Source organism: Lipophrys pholis, assembly GCF_963383615.2.
Source record: "Lipophrys pholis genome assembly, chromosome: 5".
Lineage (NCBI taxonomy): Eukaryota > Metazoa > Chordata > Actinopteri > Blenniiformes > Blenniidae > Lipophrys > Lipophrys pholis.
The window spans coordinates 3989474-4008055 of record NC_137628.1 but is presented as its reverse complement, the minus strand read 5'-3'; the positions used below and the strand labels follow the sequence as shown (position 1 = coordinate 4008055).

Sequence of the window (18582 nt, the reverse complement as noted above, 5' to 3'; positions counted from 1 at the left end):
CACCTCCCGGCCTCCGGTGAACTCCGGCCAGGTGGCCGCGGCTCTGCGCTTCGTTTTCAAACAGAAAGATTTCCGAGCTCCGCTGGATTGAAGCGGGATGGCGGAGGAGGCGGACGGCGGAGTTTCGTCCCGGGCGGAGAGGAAAGCGTTGGAAAAAGCCAGAATACTGCAGCGGGAGAGCGAGCGGAAGATTTTCAGCCTGGTAAAGATGAGAGAACTGTTTGTAGCCACTAGCTCACCAGCTAAACTAGCAGGTGGGCTCACCCGGTTCTCTGCCCTCCAGGTCGGACGACTCCTGAAGAAACCCGAGGCCGAGCGGTCGGAGGAGGAAGCCGCCGTGCTGCGGCTGCACCGGGACACCGTGGAGGAGCTGTGCCGGAGGCAGGTCCGGAGAAACGGGCTGAAGAGGAAGCAGGAGGAGGTGAGCTCTCCTGCGGCTCCCTGGTCACCAGGGTGGTCCCGATGTGGGTCTGAGTTGACAGACGTTTCCAACAAACCGAGATAAAGTATTCAATATTACTAATTTCACGATTAAAACTCACCAGTCACGGTTTGTAGCTTCCAACTTTCTCACTAGAGTTCACTAAACTAACTCTGTTGCTACAGCTTCTAATAAAACACTACTATTCTACAGTATAATTATCAGCTTTGAAAAAATACTTTGAGTTACAAGATGCAGCAGTAGGTGCATGTTTACAAAAAAAAACTGTCAGGTCTGTACATATTTTAACAATGATCCATTTTGGCTCTGCACACAATCAAGATGTACTATGGAGGCAGTTAATTAAATATTTACATCTGAATCATTTCAACACTTTAGGATTTGCAGTATATTCTTTGCGTGTCCTTTTTCTATTCTCAATTATATTTACTGAGTTTCATGAAGACTAAAACAGTTAACAGGTCAGCAGAAAAATGGGCCTACATAGTCAGTTTTAGGTGTGTGTGTGTGTGTGTGTGTGTGTGTGTGTGTGTGTGTGTGTGTGTGTGTGTGTGTGTGTGTGTGTGTGTGTGTGTGTGTGTGTGTGTGTGTGTGTGTGTGTGTGTGTGTGTGTGTGTGTGTGTGTGTGTGTGTTGACAGGGCTCAAAAATTGCTGAACACGCACACACGTCGAAGGCTTTAAGAACAGCAATACTCATAATAAACAACAACATTATTACTTAAACTAAAGGAGAAGGGAAAGGACCGGTGGCAAGTTGCTCAGTTCTTGGAATTATGTTTCCCATCTTTGTTTCCAGGTGTGCGACGACGCTGAAGAGTTGAAAACCAAAATCAGACTGCTGGCTGCAGCCGTCAAGCAAGCAAATCATCTGGTGGTTTACACTGGAGCCGGGATCAGCACAGTACGCCAAACCCCTGCATCTGTACGGTTGTTTCTCTCCTTTAGAACTTCACAAGAGTGACGGTGTGTGTCTGATTTTAGGCAGCTTCTATCCCAGACTACAGAGGCCCGAATGGAGTCTGGACGCAGCTTCAGAAGGGACGGAGCATCAGGTAGGAGAAGTCCGAATGGAAATAATTTCAAATATAGTTCCTTTCTGATTTCTTTTTCTTTTTTTTCCCTTTACTCACAGCTCAACAGACTTGAGCAAAGCACAGCCAACACTCACACACATGTGTATTAGAACGCTCCATAAGGAAAAGCTGGTAAGTGAAACCGACTTTACCTCAATCCTGTATAACAGGAGTTTTCACTGTCAGAGGATGATCCCAAAGTCTCATGTTAGATATTGGTTATTGGTTTAATGCTTTACTTCCTATAGTTTTTCACATTACAATATAGTTTTGCAAATTGTATCCTTGTTTTATCACTTTTAAGTTTTAACTGCATGATTGATAGTTTTGGAGACGCCCACCTAACACCCTAACAAGCACTCCTGCTTTTTGCATCGTGTTTCTGTAAAGGTGAAGCACGTCGTCTCTCAGAACTGCGATGGACTTCATCTGCGTAGCGGTCTGCCCAGACCCGCCCTCTCCGAGCTCCATGGAAACATGTTTATTGAGGTGAGACTCACATTAGTCCTTCAGTTTTCCGTCACGGACTCACAGCAGTTTATCAGTGTTGGAAATATGTGGGAACATCGTGACAGTTTTGAAAGAGTGAGCTCAGAAGCGTCATATGAATGATATTTCTATTTCACCAGTATTTCTCGGGGGTTTCCCATCAGCCAATGTTAATTTTACCTCCAGAGTCTGTTGGTTCGTGCTCCTCTGAACTGGATGAAGTGGTTTAAAATGCAGATGAGTTTGCACCCAGTACAGTTTTTCTTTAGACTATAAGTCATTAATGAACATTATCTGTATGTTTGGGGTGGTTTCCCTCTGATGGAGAATCAATTTAGAGACAATTACATGCTTCTTGCTGGCATTACATAACATATTTCATTTTTGCACCATATTTTATGTACACGCGCTTTACACGTTACGTTATGTGTGGTTATGCAGCCATCGATTGATATCAGAAGATAATGGGCAGATTTGGATCACCTCTTCAAACTGAAAGCTTTCTAACAGTGTTTGTCCCCATAAATACTTTTAACCACGTATTTGTGATGAATGTACTTAGTGCTGTAATAAGATTTTTTTTTTTTCCTGCAGCATTTTGTATCAAACTTTGGAGCCTCGCCTTTAAACATTTTGTCAGTTTTAGGTCAGATCAGTGTTAAGTGCCTCTGAACCCTTCACGTAAATATTTCTGACCATGTCCGTTCATCTTTTCACGCTGTACTTGGTTCCTGAAAGCCCCTGACCCGCTTTGTGTCCAGGTGTGCACTGCCTGCTCCCCGGTCAGAGAGTACGTGCGACTGTTTGACGTGACTGAGCGGACGTCTCTGCACCGCCACGGGACGGGCCGCAGGTGTAACCACTGCGGAGACGAACTGAGGGACACCATCGTGCACTTTGGGGAGCGCGGGACCCTGGAGCAGCCTCTCAACTGGAAGGGAGCAGCAGAGGCTGCCGGGACAGCTGACGTCATCCTCTGCTTGGGCTCCAGCTTAAAGGCAGGTGTTAAAAAGCCCAGTGAGATGATGACCGTACTGCCTTACATCAAGATGTCACTTCAGCCGTTTACGACACAGACGGACGTTGTTCAGTGTATCGGTGTCTTCACATTTGGGGAGCGTTGCTGGAGTTGTGCGAACGTCCAAACTGAGCTCCAATCCCGAACAATGTTTCTCACCCCTCCGTGATGTCCTGGTCAACCGCAGGAGCTTCTTCAGCTACACATCTCTTCTCACCTGGTTGCCGCTTTGCATCGTAGAATCCCATCGATTAACCCCCACGACTTCACCGGCATGTCAAACTAAGTCCAATCAAGCCCACAGCATCACTTTTTAGAGTGTAGAGAAAATATTAAGCATTTGTTTAAGCCCCCCCCCCCAAAAGAAAAGAAAGCCAAGCCAAGCCTATTTCTTGCTCTAACTGCATTGCACAATTTTAGTCAGATTAGCAGATTACCTCTGAGACCCACCACTGAACCGGCGGCTGCAGAAAGCTGCTGCAGTAGAAAATTGGCTAATGTTTTTTAGATAAATAATTTTTTGCCTTCAAATCAAAGGGTGAGTTTATTAAAAAGCTGAAGGCTGCAGAAATCGCACTCCTGAGAAGTGACAAATGACAATCTGACAAGAATGACTGACAGATGTGGTTTCAGGTTGCACTGTTAAAAATAATGATCATGGGTTTTGTTAAAGGTGAAATTTTTCGGGGTGCACACGATTTCACTAAAACAAGGAAAATTAAGATTGTTAGGTTTTTTTTTTTACGTCACGGAATTAAATTAGATTGACACTCCTGGTTAGGGAGCAGATAAACTCCTGAGAAACATTTGAATGCAGCATGAGCTGAGAAAAGAGATTTAAAAATAGATTTCTTGTTTTGAAGCGACAAATCAGCCAATTTGCATCACAACTAAAAAGCTCTTTGCACTTGTTTTCCCCTCATGTTCCTACATTTCCTCCTTTTCATTTGGTAACCTCAGAATGTTTAATAGATTTGGTTTTATTTGAATTAAGATGTCGCTCCGTTAACTCGGGTCACTTTGTGTTTCATCCTTTAGGTGCTGAAGAAATACGCCTGTCTGTGGTGCATGAACCGACCAGCCAGCAGAAGACCCAAACTTTACATCGTCAACCTGCAGGTATGGTTCTCTTGGTGCTTTGGTTCCGTCTTCCCTCCTCCTCCGTGTGCTTCACACATCTGTCTGCTGCGTCACACCTGAATCAAACAATTTGAAACGGTAATCTTTAATAAAAAAAAGTTGGAAAGCACAATCTCTGGAAAATCAACTTTAAATGCGATCTGAATTATTTTGTGGACAGTTGCTGATTCTGAGGTTTTGCTTTTGTTTCAGTGGACACCAAAAGATGATCTGGCTGTGCTGAAAATTAATGGCAAGTGTGACGAAGTTATGAGTCTCCTGATGGAGGAGCTGAACCTCCAGACTCCGGCCTACGACAGGTAAGGATCATATCAAGAAATAACCACAAATGATGACACAAATAGGCTTCGGTCGGTTTTGTCGGAGATAACGGTAGAACCTGTGCAATGTAAAGTATTAAATCTTCTTCACACTCGAAAATACTTCACGAGCATTAATGCAAACATGAAAATGTGTTTTTCGGCGTTTGAAATGAAAGCGTGGCTAAAACAAAAGGTGGATCGAGTGCAGAGAAAGAGCTTCTACTTTAACGACAGAAAAGAGAATGGGTGGTGTAGAATAAAACTTTAATTCCTCCTCCCTGTCTCATCAGGGCCGATGACCCCATCTTCAGTATCGCCACGCCCCTGCTCCCAGAGGAGGTGCAAAGCCATTCTCGAGAGGTTATATCTCCCCCTGGTGGACAGGAGGACTGCTCGGTGGAGACGGAGCAGCAGATGGACGAAGCCTTGTCTGTGCAGGGCGGCTGGTTCGGTCGGGGCTACGGCAAAGGCAGAAGGAGGAAGAAAAAAGCTGCGTGACGGCGCAAACGGAACGGACTCCATCATTACAGTCACTTTTGACCAACTCTGTTCCGTAGACTGACGAGTTGCACCGTTCAGCTTTAGTGTGTGTCTGTCTGTATGTTTGTATTGAGAGGTTACATGCAGTCTGTGTGTGTGTGTGTGTGTGTGTGTATGGGGTATTTAGCCAATTAGAAATGGCACTTTACACCATGAAATTATTTTGTACGACATACATTTTGAGGTCGGCAGGATTTACAAGTGGCTTTTGTTACGCAGACTCGGAGCAGGGCAGCTCAAGTTTATCACAAACCCATACGTTTCTTTAAGTCTTGATATTGACATTGATCTCTGACTAGAAAATTCAGGACTTTTAAGTTTTGTTCCACGCAGGGTGGGAGACAGTATGTAGCAGGAGTAGCAATACGACACAGTACAATGTGTTTACAGTTAAGTTGACACCTTCAGTCCAAGGTGTGTTTGTAGGATTAGAGAACAGCCACAATTTTCTACATGTATTGCTTAGAGTGAAATATATTTTTGTAGGATATTATTTTCTCCGAATGTTGAGAAGTTACATTTTTGAAACTACACTCGTTGTCTTTAAGGATTTGTGTTGAAGTTCATTCTGTTTCAGTTTACCTTAAAGTCTCTAAGCTCACTGTTGATGTTGACGCTGCTGTAACCCTCCTCAGGGTTCAGTCCACTCTGCGTTGGTCTCGACAAGTTGTGGGTTGTCATTATGTTTACATTTTTATCTCCTTGTGTTTACAGCAGTGTAAGAAAGAAAGCAGAGTGAATTTATGTGGTCATCATGTTGTGCTTGTGTTTACTGCCGCCACTGGGACCAAACCGCGTAGTTCTCTCCGTTTGTCTGAAAGATTTTTATTTTAAAAGTCACAGCTTTTACCACAAAGTATCAAACGTCACGACAGACTGTCCTTTGTAAGCTTACATTCATTATCCTGAAATGTAAAACCTAAACACTCCTGCAATAACACTTTCTGATGTGGTTGAGGCAATATTTCTGGGACAATAAATCGTAACGTGATGAATTTCTATTGCATGTCTCTATTTTTAATTAATCAAACATGGAAGTGCATTGATTTATATTGTATGTTTCATAATATCAACGTAAATATGTTGCCTGGTATGAGTGCATTCAGAGAAATGTATGTAGTTTAGCAATATTTTGTTGAAGGTTTTGTAGACAGATGTTAAAATACTGCACAAAATTAACATGTCAACATTTTTTAGATGTATGATCAAACGAGGCAACTATTTCCATTCTGATTTAATTCTCATTTCACTTCTTTTTTTTTTTAAATAAGGGTGAGATTCCAATTTAATTTAAACAGTAATCTGATATATTTCTAAAATAGCTTCAAGCTATTAAATATATATATATATTGTGTTGCTACAGATTGCTAAATGGGATAATAACCTGACTGCTTTGCCTTTAGTACGGCATCCCTCATTGTTATGACACTATTGATTTAGAGAAATGTTTCTGCTGGATCACTAAAATTGGCTCTATGTTGAGTTTGTAGTAAAACTATTCCATCACAAATACTCAGTATCACAACAAAGAAAAACTGAAGTTTAAATTTAAAGGTTACTTTGTCGTTAGTTCACCAGTCTGCCCACTCAAGATTAAACTTTGTTGTATGTGTCCACTGAATTAAAATTAATTTCACACCACTGGTCTGTTTTCACGAAATCAAACATTTACTACAGAAAATTACAACAATGTCAACATAAAGCCAAATCTAATAAAACCTTGTGGTTGAAATACAGTAAAATGAAGAAAGAAAACCTTCTCTTATAGCTGTTGCATTATGCATGTTTTTACAAACTCTCCCTGACAGCATGGCTTTGTGGCGAGTTTCATAGCGACGAGGTTGCTAACTTCCAGCGTTGTCTCAAGAAAATTGTTTTATCGTTTAATTGAATGTTTTCTTTGAAATTTGTTCATTGTTCGTGGGTGTTTTGTCCAGACTGGGGCTTCCTGCGAGCCGGTTTTGGCCCACGGGCCTCATGTTTGACACCCCCAGCTTTAAAGCGCGTTGCTGCAGGCTGCGAGTCACGTGACTCTGCGATTATGCAATCCGCACGTCACCCTGAGCGTCCGATGTGACGTCACACCAGAGGCGTCAGCCGCTCCAGACTCTGACCCGGGGAGAAACCGGAGCGAGGGACCGCAGGGCGTCCTCTGGGTGCGGGGAACCGGTTTTTAAACCACTCGTACGGCCGTGCTCCATTTCGCTGTCCGTCTGCAGCCGCCAAACATGATTAAAAACGGTCACCACGCGAGCGGCGACCTACCGGGCGACGCCGGGAAGCCGGCTGCCTCCCCCTGCAGCCCGGACAAGAGGAAGCGGGTCGTGCGGCTGTGGTGTGACGGCTGGTGAGTCAGTGCGGCCGCCGCCGGCTCTCTGCCGGTGTCGGTTCATAAAGTCTGTTAACGGTTTTATCTCGGTTTTGCACGGTCGTTATGTAACGTTCGAAGTGCTAACATGCTAATGCTAACCAAGCGGCTTAGAGCTTCATAACTTGGCAACAGGATCGTAACTAGTGAAGCTCTGAACACCACAGGCTGATTAGTTTGGCAGTTTTCATTTAACCACAACTCGTACGAATAATAACACGTTAATAACGACGTCACTGTGTCTAAACAAACCTGGCAAAATGTTCGAGTCCTGAAGAAACACAGTGTACCTGCTGCTAATCTCTCCATCTCACTTTATGGTTCAATAAAATGTGTTTTATGAGTTCCTCTCTGTCCTGATCCTCTTTATTTTGTGCCCACGAATGACATGCTGTCACTCCGTTTGTGTACATGTGATTAAAACTAGAAAGAACTCATACTGATCAGACAGGTAGGAGATAGAGAAGCGCACGGTGTAGTGGTTTGCACCCTGGCGTCACAGTGAGAAGGACCTGGGTTCAAGTCTAGGTTGGGGGAATATGTAGGATCACGTGTGTGGGTTTTTATCAGTTATAAAACAAGCGTTTGAGGCTAACCGATCACCCCAAACAGCTTGTAGGTGTGGATTTGTCTGTGTGATGTCTGTGACAGCCAACCCAGAATAAACTCCTGCCATTACCACTTCCAGGCCTGTCAATGTTTATCTTGTGTTTCCTTCAGCAGAATACCTTAACGTTTTATTGATGAAAGGACATCTTGAACTTGTTCTGCAAATAAAATGTACTTCAGGTTGAATTTAAAGTTTTTTTGTTGTGTTGTCAGGAAGAATTATGTAGATGATTTCATTATTATGTTGGGTTTATATTGGTGAAAACAAGTTAGAGGGAGCAAGACGCCTCAAATAAGTAAGATGTATGTTGGGATGGAGCAAATCGAGTTGTCATTCACTACTTGTGTAAAGATGAGCTGGAAATTTTGAATAGGAACGGCTGTTGTTGTTTACAAACTCTGACAACACTGTATTTTCACATTAAGTTTCATGAGGCTAAACTTCGATTCCATCATAAATCCGATCGGATGATTCTCAACAGTCTGTTCTGGCTAAAGGGTTATAATATAAGATGTAAGTTTTGTCATTTCAGCATTTTTTGAAAGCCGCTTCTTTTGTGTTAATCACTAATGTTGGTGAACGACATGCAGGTGTATCTCAGATTGCCATCCTGTAAAACTGCGTTGATGTCGTGAGAGGAGATCAGGAATCTTCTCATGTTTTAGCTTTTCAGTCAATGCCGGACTCACTGCAGTGGACAGCGAGCGGGTCACTGATAGCTGGTTTGACCTGCGGTGGTTAAAAATATCTGACATGGTAAACACGTGGTTTCCGTGTGATGCAAAGTGATATGTTGCCGAAGTGGGCAGCAGTTGGGCAGGGTTTTTTTTTTTTTTTTAAGGAGGTGTTGAGAAAGATCATAGGTTTCTATGCGATAGGGGAAGAGTGTTTGTATGTATTACTTTATCGGTTGATCATATAGCCAGACATCTGTGGCTTCTTATGTAGTTTTCATGCTAAATCTAACGATTGGTCATTTATATTTCATAATATCGCCAGTATAGATCATGTTTGAATCTCTAGAACTGTAAAGCAAAATTTTGCTGTCAGTTTTGTACAAGTAAATATGGAATGTATCTTTTTTTTTTATATATATAATATTTACTTAAAGCATTCTCTTATAATTCACAGATGAATGAAACTCTGCATTGTCTGCATTTGCATTTCCTGCCTTTGTCTAAAGTTAAAGTGTGATGCTGCAGAATGTTCCTGCGGAGGTTCATAAGGCAGCTCATCAGACCTCAGTCCTCTGTAGCGCCTTATCCAGCTTAGAGTCGCGGGACGGTGAAGCTAATCCCCGCTGACTGTGAAGGCAGGATCGACCTGAAACACGCCACCAGTCAGACCTTCATGAGACTGGTGTGAGAAAGCTGGAGTCTCCAGAGAAAAGCCATGTGCAAACAAGGGAGAACATTACAACTCTCGCCTCCAATCACGACACCACTGTTTAAATAGAGTGAAAATAGTAAAAACAACTGCTTCATCAACAGGGTGACACGTAACTGGTGTGAAAGTTAAAACCGGGCGAAAAATACATTTCTTAAACATTTTAAGGTCAGTCTTTCTGACTCTGGTTGCTAAAGACTGAAGCTGTGCGTGTGTGTGTGTGTATATGAATGTGTGTTGGCTGTACATTAATGCAGGAATGTGAATCCCTGAGGTGCTGAACAAAAACACATGTTCCTCCATACCATGTTCATAATCTCAGATTGAGATCACTGAAAAACAAGCTGTTTCCTCTTAATGTTGACACTGTGGAGTAATAGGAGAGGGCTTCTCATATCTATTTCCCTTCTCACCACTTATGTAATACATTGACTCTGAGTTACTGAATGGCAGAAAGCAAATAAACACAGGCACACTGTAGACTCGGTGTGCTTATCATCACCTTTTGCCCACTAACCGCTGCCAATTTCACCTACGATAAGCCTCCCGCCTCTTTGTTTTGACATTACAATGTCACAGTGAAGAAGAATAAAGTAAGATAAAGGTTTAATAGTTAAAAATATGCTATAAACATATGTACGTTTGTCATTCTGTACCTCCGTGTGGTGAGATTTGTGTCTCTGTCTCCAGTTATGACATGGTCCATTATGGTCACTCCAACCAGCTGCGGCAGGCTAAAGCCATGGGAGAGTTCCTCATAGTGGGAGTGCATACCGATGGTAAGACTGTCCACATATCTCCTTTTCTACACTTGGAAACTATCTTCTGAAAAACAACAACCTTTTTTAATGTGCTTTTGGTCCTTTTGCTGCCCTGTGTTGCCACTGTTCTAACTTTTTCCGACCTTTTCAAGCCATGAAATGTAAAATGAGCGATTGCACGCTATGGTAGCAAGTCTTTTCCAACATCACAAATATGTTTTATACTTTCAAATAATGGCATAATGTTTTTATTGACAACACAGTGGCACAACTTTTTTAGAATTGCTGTTGTGGGGAAAAAAAATGTGTTGCTTTTGATTTTATTTAAGACAGATTGGTACATTTTTAGCTCCGTTTGAAATGTCTGATGAAGAGTTTGTACCCATCAAATCACATCATGTACAGCAGATAGAAATGAACATAAAAGATAATATGACTTGACCACAGAGAGAAGCTGCTTGTTGAGTGGGAGCTCTGTAACGGGGAGCATTACAACCATTAATGAACTGAAAATTAACCAGATATTATCAGTGCTTTTAATAAATTATCAGCCTTTCTCATTAATGGCAGGAATCAAATCTTGGAAGGAATCATGAATGTTATTCCATCACTGTTCTTGTGAACTACACTGAGATCTGTGATTAATTTCAGCAGTCCGATATAAATATGGACATATTAAAGCTCACTTTTATATTATAGTGCAAATTTTCATTATCAATATCATGCATATTACTAGTGTTTTAACCCTTCAACAGATAAGTGATCAAGTTCATGAATTTGTCTGGTGCAGGTGACAATATGTCAGTTTTCTTACACTCAATGCAGCCGATAAATCTTATTGAGATTTCTTTGTAATAAACAAGTTGAGCTCACTGCTGTGTCAAGCTCAGTTTGGTTAATTTGCCACAAACAGACAAGATTCATCTCAACTGGGCCGGACCAGTAAAATGAAGCATAATATCCATAAAATAATACTAAATTATAAATGATTCCCTTGTTTTAGTGCTGTAGTAGTCTTTTCTCATTCGGCAGAATCCAGTGAAATATCAATTATTCTCATATTTACCAAATGAAAAATGCAACATCCAACTTGACTTTGTTTAATTTTGCTCCCTAATCTGTGTAGAGATGTGAAATTGTTCCTGCCACAATATGGCTGTGATGCTAATGCCACATAGCTACTGATATACTAATAAGGTGGACAGCTCACCCTGCTGGCTCTCGGTGTGGAGTTATGGCTGCTACTCTTAATTATACTGTGCAAAAAATGTCTTCTTCCCATTTTCCCATTTTGCAATGAGGCTTGTCTTGAGCAGCAGGTTGAACCTTCTGTGTGGCCGGTGTTGTTCCACCAACGTGTGTTTGATGCCTCATGTGGGCAATATTTTACAGACCTTCAGTAATAAATCCAACCTGATGCAGAAAATAATTGGAATTTTTTTTTAAATGGGACGTGTGTGTGATTCTGATCAATTTTGAACATTTCAACGACTTAATTCAAATCTTGAGATTCAACAATATTACCTTTAAAACAAGACTTTCATTGTTTTCCCTCCAGAAGAACTCGCATCATTGAGTTCCATTCAGTTTAGTTGTTAGTACCAGTAACAAACGCTTTGCTCACTCCCTCCTTTCCAAAGCGGAGATTTCCAAGCACAAAGGCCCGCCGGTCTTCACTCAGGCAGAACGCTACAAAATGGTGCGCGCCATCAAGTGGGTGGATGAGATCGTGGAAGGAGCGCCGTACGTCACCACGCTGGAGACTCTGGACAAATACAACTGTGACTTCTGTGTGCACGGAGGTGAGCTGCTGGTTTTTTAGAATAGTTTGTTTAAAGTCTCCTCCGTACTGATGTTGTGACACTTTACTCAAGCTTCCTGATGATATCCAGTGTTTTGTTTGTGTGTGTTTTGTGTATGTGTGTGTGTGTGTGTCTCCCAGACGACATCACGTTAACGGTCGACGGCAAGGACACGTACGCTGAGGTGAAGCGTGAAGGCCGATATCGGGAGTGTAAGCGCACTCAGGGGGTCTCCACCACCGACCTGGTGGGACGCATGCTGCTTATGACCAAAGCCCACCACAGCAACTTGGTGAGTTTGTTCGTCTCCGTTTAGCTTTCAAAGTGCTTGTTGTTGTTGTTGTTTTTCTCATTTAATTCATTTCTTTTGACAGGATAACCCAGATTACCAACAGCATACTGACAACTTTGGGAAGGTACGTGATATTACTTCATACTGAGAGTCATTTTTACTCACTTGTGTTGTAGCAAGCAAAATGTTCTTCACATGTCAAGACTTGTGAAAAAGATCATATCTGAAAAAGTTGATAAAATAATGAAACATAGGACTGTGAAGCCATGAGTGCCTGCAAAGCCTCACAGAGTCCTTTGCCTGCACACGTTCTCAGCTGTTCTCTGAGATGCTGCTCCAGAGTCCAGTTAACACACTACTACAGCTCCTCACGACCGAACTACGTAACCCCAAACTATCCACACTGTCACACAGCACATACACACCCTGCGAGCTTGTACAGCCAGCGTGTGCTGCTTCTGCAATGCTTCTCAAATGTGTTGGCGGTGTCTCGTCACACCAGCCGTGAAGGTAAAGCAGAGGTCAGCAGGTCTGTCAGCTGCACTTTGACTCTCACAGAGACAAATGTTCCAAAGTATTTGTTGTGTTTCAGGGTCCCAAAGGTCACAGTCCATGGACAGGAGTGTCTCAGTTCCTGCAGACGTCCCAGAAGATCATCCAGTTTGCCTCAGGGAAGGAGCCTCAGCCTGGAGACACCATCATCTACGTGGCCGGAGCCTTTGACCTCTTTCGTATCCTCGTTTTGTGGAAGCGTCCAGAATGAGTTGAGAACACGGACAGACGTCTTTCCTCTGTGGGGTTTTGTTTTGTTGTTGGTTCCTTGACAACAGATTTCTCTCAGACATCGGCCACGTTGACTTTTTAGAGATGGTTTACAAACAGGCAGAGAGGCCCTATGTCATCGTAGGTCTGCACTTTGACCAGGTACACACACACACACACACACACACACACACACACACACACACACACACACACACACACACACACACACACACACACACACACACACACACACACACACACACACACGCACACACCACTCTTGTTTTTAAGGAAGCACTGGGACAAGTCAAAACAAGAGTATCTCACACTCTCTGGTTGCACACTGACCATCGCAGCACACTTCTGTTCTCTCTGAGCCACACTCACATCTGATGTACCGACTCTTCTGTGTAGAAATGTCTCGACTAGATCTCTACAAGGTAAAGATGTACTCTGTAACCCCTTCATCGTCTCTAGGAAGTGAATCGATACAAAGGGAAGAACTACCCCATAATGAACATCCATGAGAGGACTCTGAGTGTGCTGGCCTGTCGGGTGAGTACACACACACACACACACACACACACACACACACACACACACACACACACACACACACACACACACACACACACACACACACACACACACACACACACACACACACACACACACACACACACACACACAGCTGAATGTCTGGTGTGCTCGGAGCTCTGCAGGCTGAACTTGGCCCTGCGCCCTCCGTTCCCTCTCTTCAGCCTGCAACAATGAGTCTCTGTGGCCCATCTGTGCACCATTGTGTGTCCCTTCAGAAAATATTAAACAATCTCAAGAGCGCTGAGCTCTGACAGCAGGGTGCAGAATCTGGCAGGAGGCCAGCAGCAACAAGTAGACGTACGCTGGGCTCTTCCTCAATTCAAACACACTGAGTGAATTTCTGACATGCAGATTAAAGTGCAGCCTCTGATGTGAAATGTGAAATCATTCAAAGTCACACTGCTCTGTGTCTTTGTGCAGTACGTGTCTGAGGTGGTGATTGGTGCCCCTTATGCAGTGGGAAAGGACTTGTTGGATCATTTTAAGGTGAGTGGCTCCTTTCTGTGTCTGATTATTGGAACATATTGTCATTGTTGTGTCTGTCGATATGAAGACAGGAAGTCCAGCTACACAATTCAATGCACTTTCAAAATGAAATGCATCCAAACATGTTCTTCTGGATGGAAGGAGGATTGTTCGTTCAGCTGGACTCTAAATAAACTTCACCTCAGCCACACGTTCAAACCCACAGTCTGTTCGATATCAATTCACCTCATGCAAATATCTTATGATTTTATTTCCCTGGAAGTGAAGCTAATGTGAAGTTTTAATGTGTCAGACAGTGCTGCATTTTTACATTGAGTGGTTGCTGCTTAAAAAAGAAAAATCCTTAAGTGTTTTTGTGGCGCCCCCTCGTGGATAGCTTGAAAATAAGAAGAACATCCCTCAAATTCAACCACTAATTATCACAGGTTTTTGTATTAGTTACAGTATTTAATAAAAGTGAAACTATACTTCTCTCCTGATGAATAATGTTTGCTGATATTAAACGGTCAATAAGAGTTTTTCTGAGGTAAACACCTGATCTTGTAAAAGTTTACCGAGGTGTGTTTGTTTACCTGTGCAGGTGGACCTGGTGTGTCACGGCAAGACGGAGGTGTTTCCAGACAAGGATGGCTCAGACCCCTACGCAGTGAGTACACGCCTCTAGACTTACACAGCAGCTTTGATTTTTCTTTCTTTGAGGTGGATCCATTTTCAGTCGTAGTCTGAGAGCTGCTGCATCTCTTTAGCACCAGCAAACTACACTCTGCAACGATTCGATATGGAAAATGCTCGTATGATGTATCCAGCAGTTTTTGTGGTTGTTACCAACCAGAGGCCTTTTAGTGGTGCCCAAGATCAATGGTGGTTAAGTAGATGTTGAGTTTAAGAGAAAATGTGCGTTGCGTCCCGCTGCGATGAAATCCCTCGGTGAGAACTGGATGACTTACACAACGCTGAACTTCATCACTCGCATGCTGAGTTTGATTGAAGCGTTTGTGTTTTCGTCCCTCAGGAGCCGAAGAAGAGAGGCGTCTTCAGGATCATCAACAGCGAAAACAATCTCACCACCGACGACATTGTCCAGAGGATCATTGAAAACAGGTCAGCCATTGTTTTCTCATGTACATTAAGAGTTTTGTCTTTTCCTTTTTTCAAACTGAACTTCCTCCTGATTCCGTCATTAAAACTGTCTTGTTAGTTTAAACCTCCATGAGAACGATTCAGAGAGACGGGATGTGTCATCCTGAAGCAGCACAAGTTGATGAAAAGTAGAGTAATCAAGTTACATCAATAATGGTTGAATCTCAGCACTTCCTGTTTCACTTTGAAAAATAAAAGGCCTTTATAAATGAAAGCATTAAATGGAATTTATAGAATTTTGAATAGAATTGAGCCAGAAAATAATTCTGTTTATATTGATTGTTTTATATCTTTTATTGAGTTTTCCCCCCTCACATGAGTTTTCTCACACTCAGGCTGCAGTTTGAAGCCAGGAACCAGAAGAAGGAGGCCAAGGAGATGGCAGTGATCGAGGCGATGAAGAGGAGGGAGCAGCAGGAGCAGAGTGAAGCTGCAGCTGACGTGGCTCAGCAGTGAGAGTTGGGACAAATGGGTTCCCAGGTACACTCAGCTTTAAGAAGGTGGATCAGCACACGGAGAGTCTGTGTTTTCCTCAGCTGGGCCGGCCAGTCGCTCTCTCTCTCCAAGTCCTGGAGAAGAATCCTTCGCTTTGACTAACGGGTGAGGCAGCCTGCGTCTATCTGTGTGCACGTCTCCATCCTGGAAGGGTTTAGAGAAGATCTTCAGACGAATAATCCAGAATGTTTTCAACCTGCAAAATCCCTTTACCTCCTCAGAGAAGTTTTATCTTTTGTCTCATGTTTCGGTCCATGAATTCTCTCATTGTTTGTCTGAATGTTGATCTACAAATGTTATAAAAAGTTTATAAAGTTTGTAGTCACTCATAACTTATTGACAAAGTGTTAAATGTCATCGTCAGTTATGTTTTATATTTTAACCAAATAAATTTTATGAATACTTCTTCGAAGTGTCGTCAGTAAAAATGTGACATATTTTAAATTTCATCATTATTGGATTTTTTTTTTTAGACGTCATTTTGTGTCCGTCCTCAAAGGAACTCTCCACCTCTGAATGAGATTAAATCATGCGTGTTGTGACGAGGCGCGTTGTAAAAGACAGTAGTGCCTCATTTTAAAGCTATAACTACTAAAAGGGCTGTTATTTTTATTATCATTCTTTACTCTGATTCCACTCAGTGAGGACGACTGGAGTGTCAATAAACTTATTCTGTGTTTGTTCTTTTTTATGAGACAATTTCGCAAGTGAAAGGTTTGGGGCCCAGATTCTCTGTGTCAGTCTGTTTTTCTGTCTTTACAGGGGAATATTACAGCTGTTGATGGTGTGACAATGTGTGTTTGTGGGGTTGACGGTGGAACGGGGCACTAAAACTTTGTTTTCGTTCTGTTTTTGTCCAAACTTCTGTGGTGTAAACGTTCACCACCTCTCGGTAACTCTCTATCACTCTGTGAATGTGGCTTTAATAAACCGTTGAAATGGTGAGCCTGTGAAGTTTGTTCTGCAGCCTGACGTGTTTGATCAGCACATAGTGACGGTTCACTGAGGCGGTGAAACCGGGCAGCAGCTGCTCAGACACAAGCTGACCCCGCACTCACACCGCCCTGACATCTCCTCTGAAAATCTGCAAACTCTCACTTTATTACACACACAAAGTGTCTTCACTCCGCAGCCCGACTGAGCTGAACGTCGCTGCAGTGAAAGAGTGACAGAGTGACTTCAGAGAAGCTTTAAAGCACTTTAGTTGGGATGTAAATGACGGGACACTCAACCACGGATTGTCTCTTTAAACGCCTAAATATGACCTTTTCGATGTTTGTTTGTGCTCGGTGCATATCGCCGTGAAACAGAAAGAAATAACAGTTTTTATGTTATGAGAAGTGTTTGTCTTTGGTGTGGACATTTCCATTGTCCCCCACAGTGAGGATCAAATCAAGTCACCAGTCCACCACACAGAGAAACCAGCCACACAAGCTGTGGTCATGAGCGCCACAAAAATAGAGCAGACTGGGATCGAGCACAACTGTCTTGATAAATTTATGGGATTATGTCACCTGATTTAGTGGAGTGCTACACATCTGGCCCACTTGGCACCAGCTGCCGCTGTCTGATGTCGAGACACCAGAGGAAGAGCATGAAAATTCTACACACAGCCTGGGATCGAACCTGGGAACTTGTCCCTGTGACGCCAGGGTCAATTCACCGAATGCAAAAGCCCAATTGAGACAATTTTCCAAGAAAAAAGTCAGAAATGTTTCTTTTTTTTCCAAATCAAGATGACAAATCAGCTTTAACAAGCCTACATAAATACTTTACCAAATATATTAATACATTGTAAGTTTTATTATCGTTAGAATGTAAGAAAGAGTCTGTAAATACATCTCTATAAAGTGGATTTTGACGTTTTCTCTTTGACACTTCCTGATGTGCGCGTTAATGGGAAACACCTGTGGACGTTATATAAGAGCAGTTATATAAGAATATTGTAAACTTTGCACATCCAGATTAACAGCTAATCCCGTTTGCGGGGTATGTGGGAATCAATAAAAGCGTGTTTCGCGGTGGGATCGGGGGTTTTCGTACGTCTCTCAGCCCGCACCGCACGCAGCCACGCGCAGGTAAAACCACAGGGAGCGCAGCGCGCACAGACTGCGGTTCCTCCGCACGTCACTTCCCCGCCTGCGGTGGGAGGAGGCACAGACACTTTTTGGGGGATTAACTGGGGTCTTTGCCAAGGCGGCAGAGGCAGATTTGAACTGCGGTGCCCCGGTATCGTTGTTTTTATTCACTGACGCAGACATTGTTCTTATTTTCAAAGGAGAGAAAAGCGCGTCCGGATGCGTAAAACCAGTTTGTAAAGTTTCTCCACCAACTTGTGCGGGTTTGGAGGAGGTTTCGGAGATGGCCTGAGCCTGCAGGGTTAAGGTTTTCTCTGCTCACGGTTCCAGGTTCGGGGGGAAGCAGGGAAGCTCGGTGGGAATAGACTCGGACGGCTCCCGGTTCTCCTGGTTCTGTGATTTTGTTTTTGCGCTCCGGGCGGCGGCGGCGGCGGAGGAGATGAGCGCTCAGGATGGGACTGTGCCTCGGTACCGAAGTCACGGAGGAGGAGAAGAGGGCGAGGATACACAGCGCCAAGATAGACAGGGACCTGTACGAGGGCGCCAAGCGGGAGATGAATGTGGTTAAAATCCTCATCCTCGGTGAGACCGACACCATGACGTCACTCAGATCCTCACAAACTTTAATAAACTGTTAAAGTTTACTTAGATGTTACTACTGCATAAGTACAACTACTGCTAATTTGTCAGATTCCTGTATTGAAAAAAAAAAAACCCTCACTGGGCTAAACTATTTGAGAACTAAAAATTTGTACAAACTTAACTTGTATTTGATTAGGCTTTAAAGTCGCCTA

General features: G+C 43.1%; 3 protein-coding genes across 5 annotated transcripts in view; all 3 read left to right on the top strand.

Moving 5' to 3' along the window:
- The first annotated feature begins 15 nt into the window (after window positions 1-15).
- On the top strand, window positions 16-6005 carry sirt7 (sirtuin 7). The gene is made up of 10 exons (XM_080464636.1): window positions 16-202; window positions 284-421; window positions 1240-1344; window positions 1425-1495; window positions 1576-1648; window positions 1907-2005; window positions 2767-3003; window positions 4062-4142; window positions 4356-4462; window positions 4756-6005. Exons 1-10 carry the CDS (start codon window positions 98-100, stop codon window positions 4961-4963), a joined length of 1224 nt encoding a protein of 407 aa, XP_080320762.1. The 5' UTR covers window positions 16-97; the 3' UTR covers window positions 4964-6005.
- Window positions 6006-7053: 1048 nt separating this feature from the next.
- On the top strand, window positions 7054-16653 carry pcyt2 (phosphate cytidylyltransferase 2, ethanolamine). Its single transcript, XM_080464172.1, has 12 exons — window positions 7054-7352; window positions 10060-10148; window positions 11771-11932; window positions 12073-12224; window positions 12307-12348; window positions 12817-12955; window positions 13066-13148; window positions 13467-13544; window positions 14010-14075; window positions 14656-14721; window positions 15088-15176; window positions 15551-16653. The coding sequence occupies exons 1-12, from the start codon at window positions 7234-7236 to the stop codon at window positions 15669-15671; spliced, it is 1206 nt and encodes a 401-aa protein (XP_080320298.1). The 5' UTR covers window positions 7054-7233; the 3' UTR covers window positions 15672-16653.
- Window positions 16654-17724: 1071 nt separating this feature from the next.
- The window catches only part of gnav1 (guanine nucleotide binding protein (G protein) alpha v1), a 30366-nt gene continuing 29508 nt past the window's right edge, over window positions 17725-18582 (top strand). For 2 of the 3 annotated variants that reach the window (XM_080464170.1, XM_080464169.1), the window contains exon 1: window positions 17861-18370. In XM_080464170.1, coding sequence (XP_080320296.1) covers window positions 18347-18370 — 24 coding nt within the window. In that variant the 5' untranslated portion in view covers window positions 17861-18346. Of the gene's footprint in view, window positions 18371-18582 lie in introns of all 3 variants that reach the window. The other variant, XM_080464168.1, reaches the window with a different exon arrangement.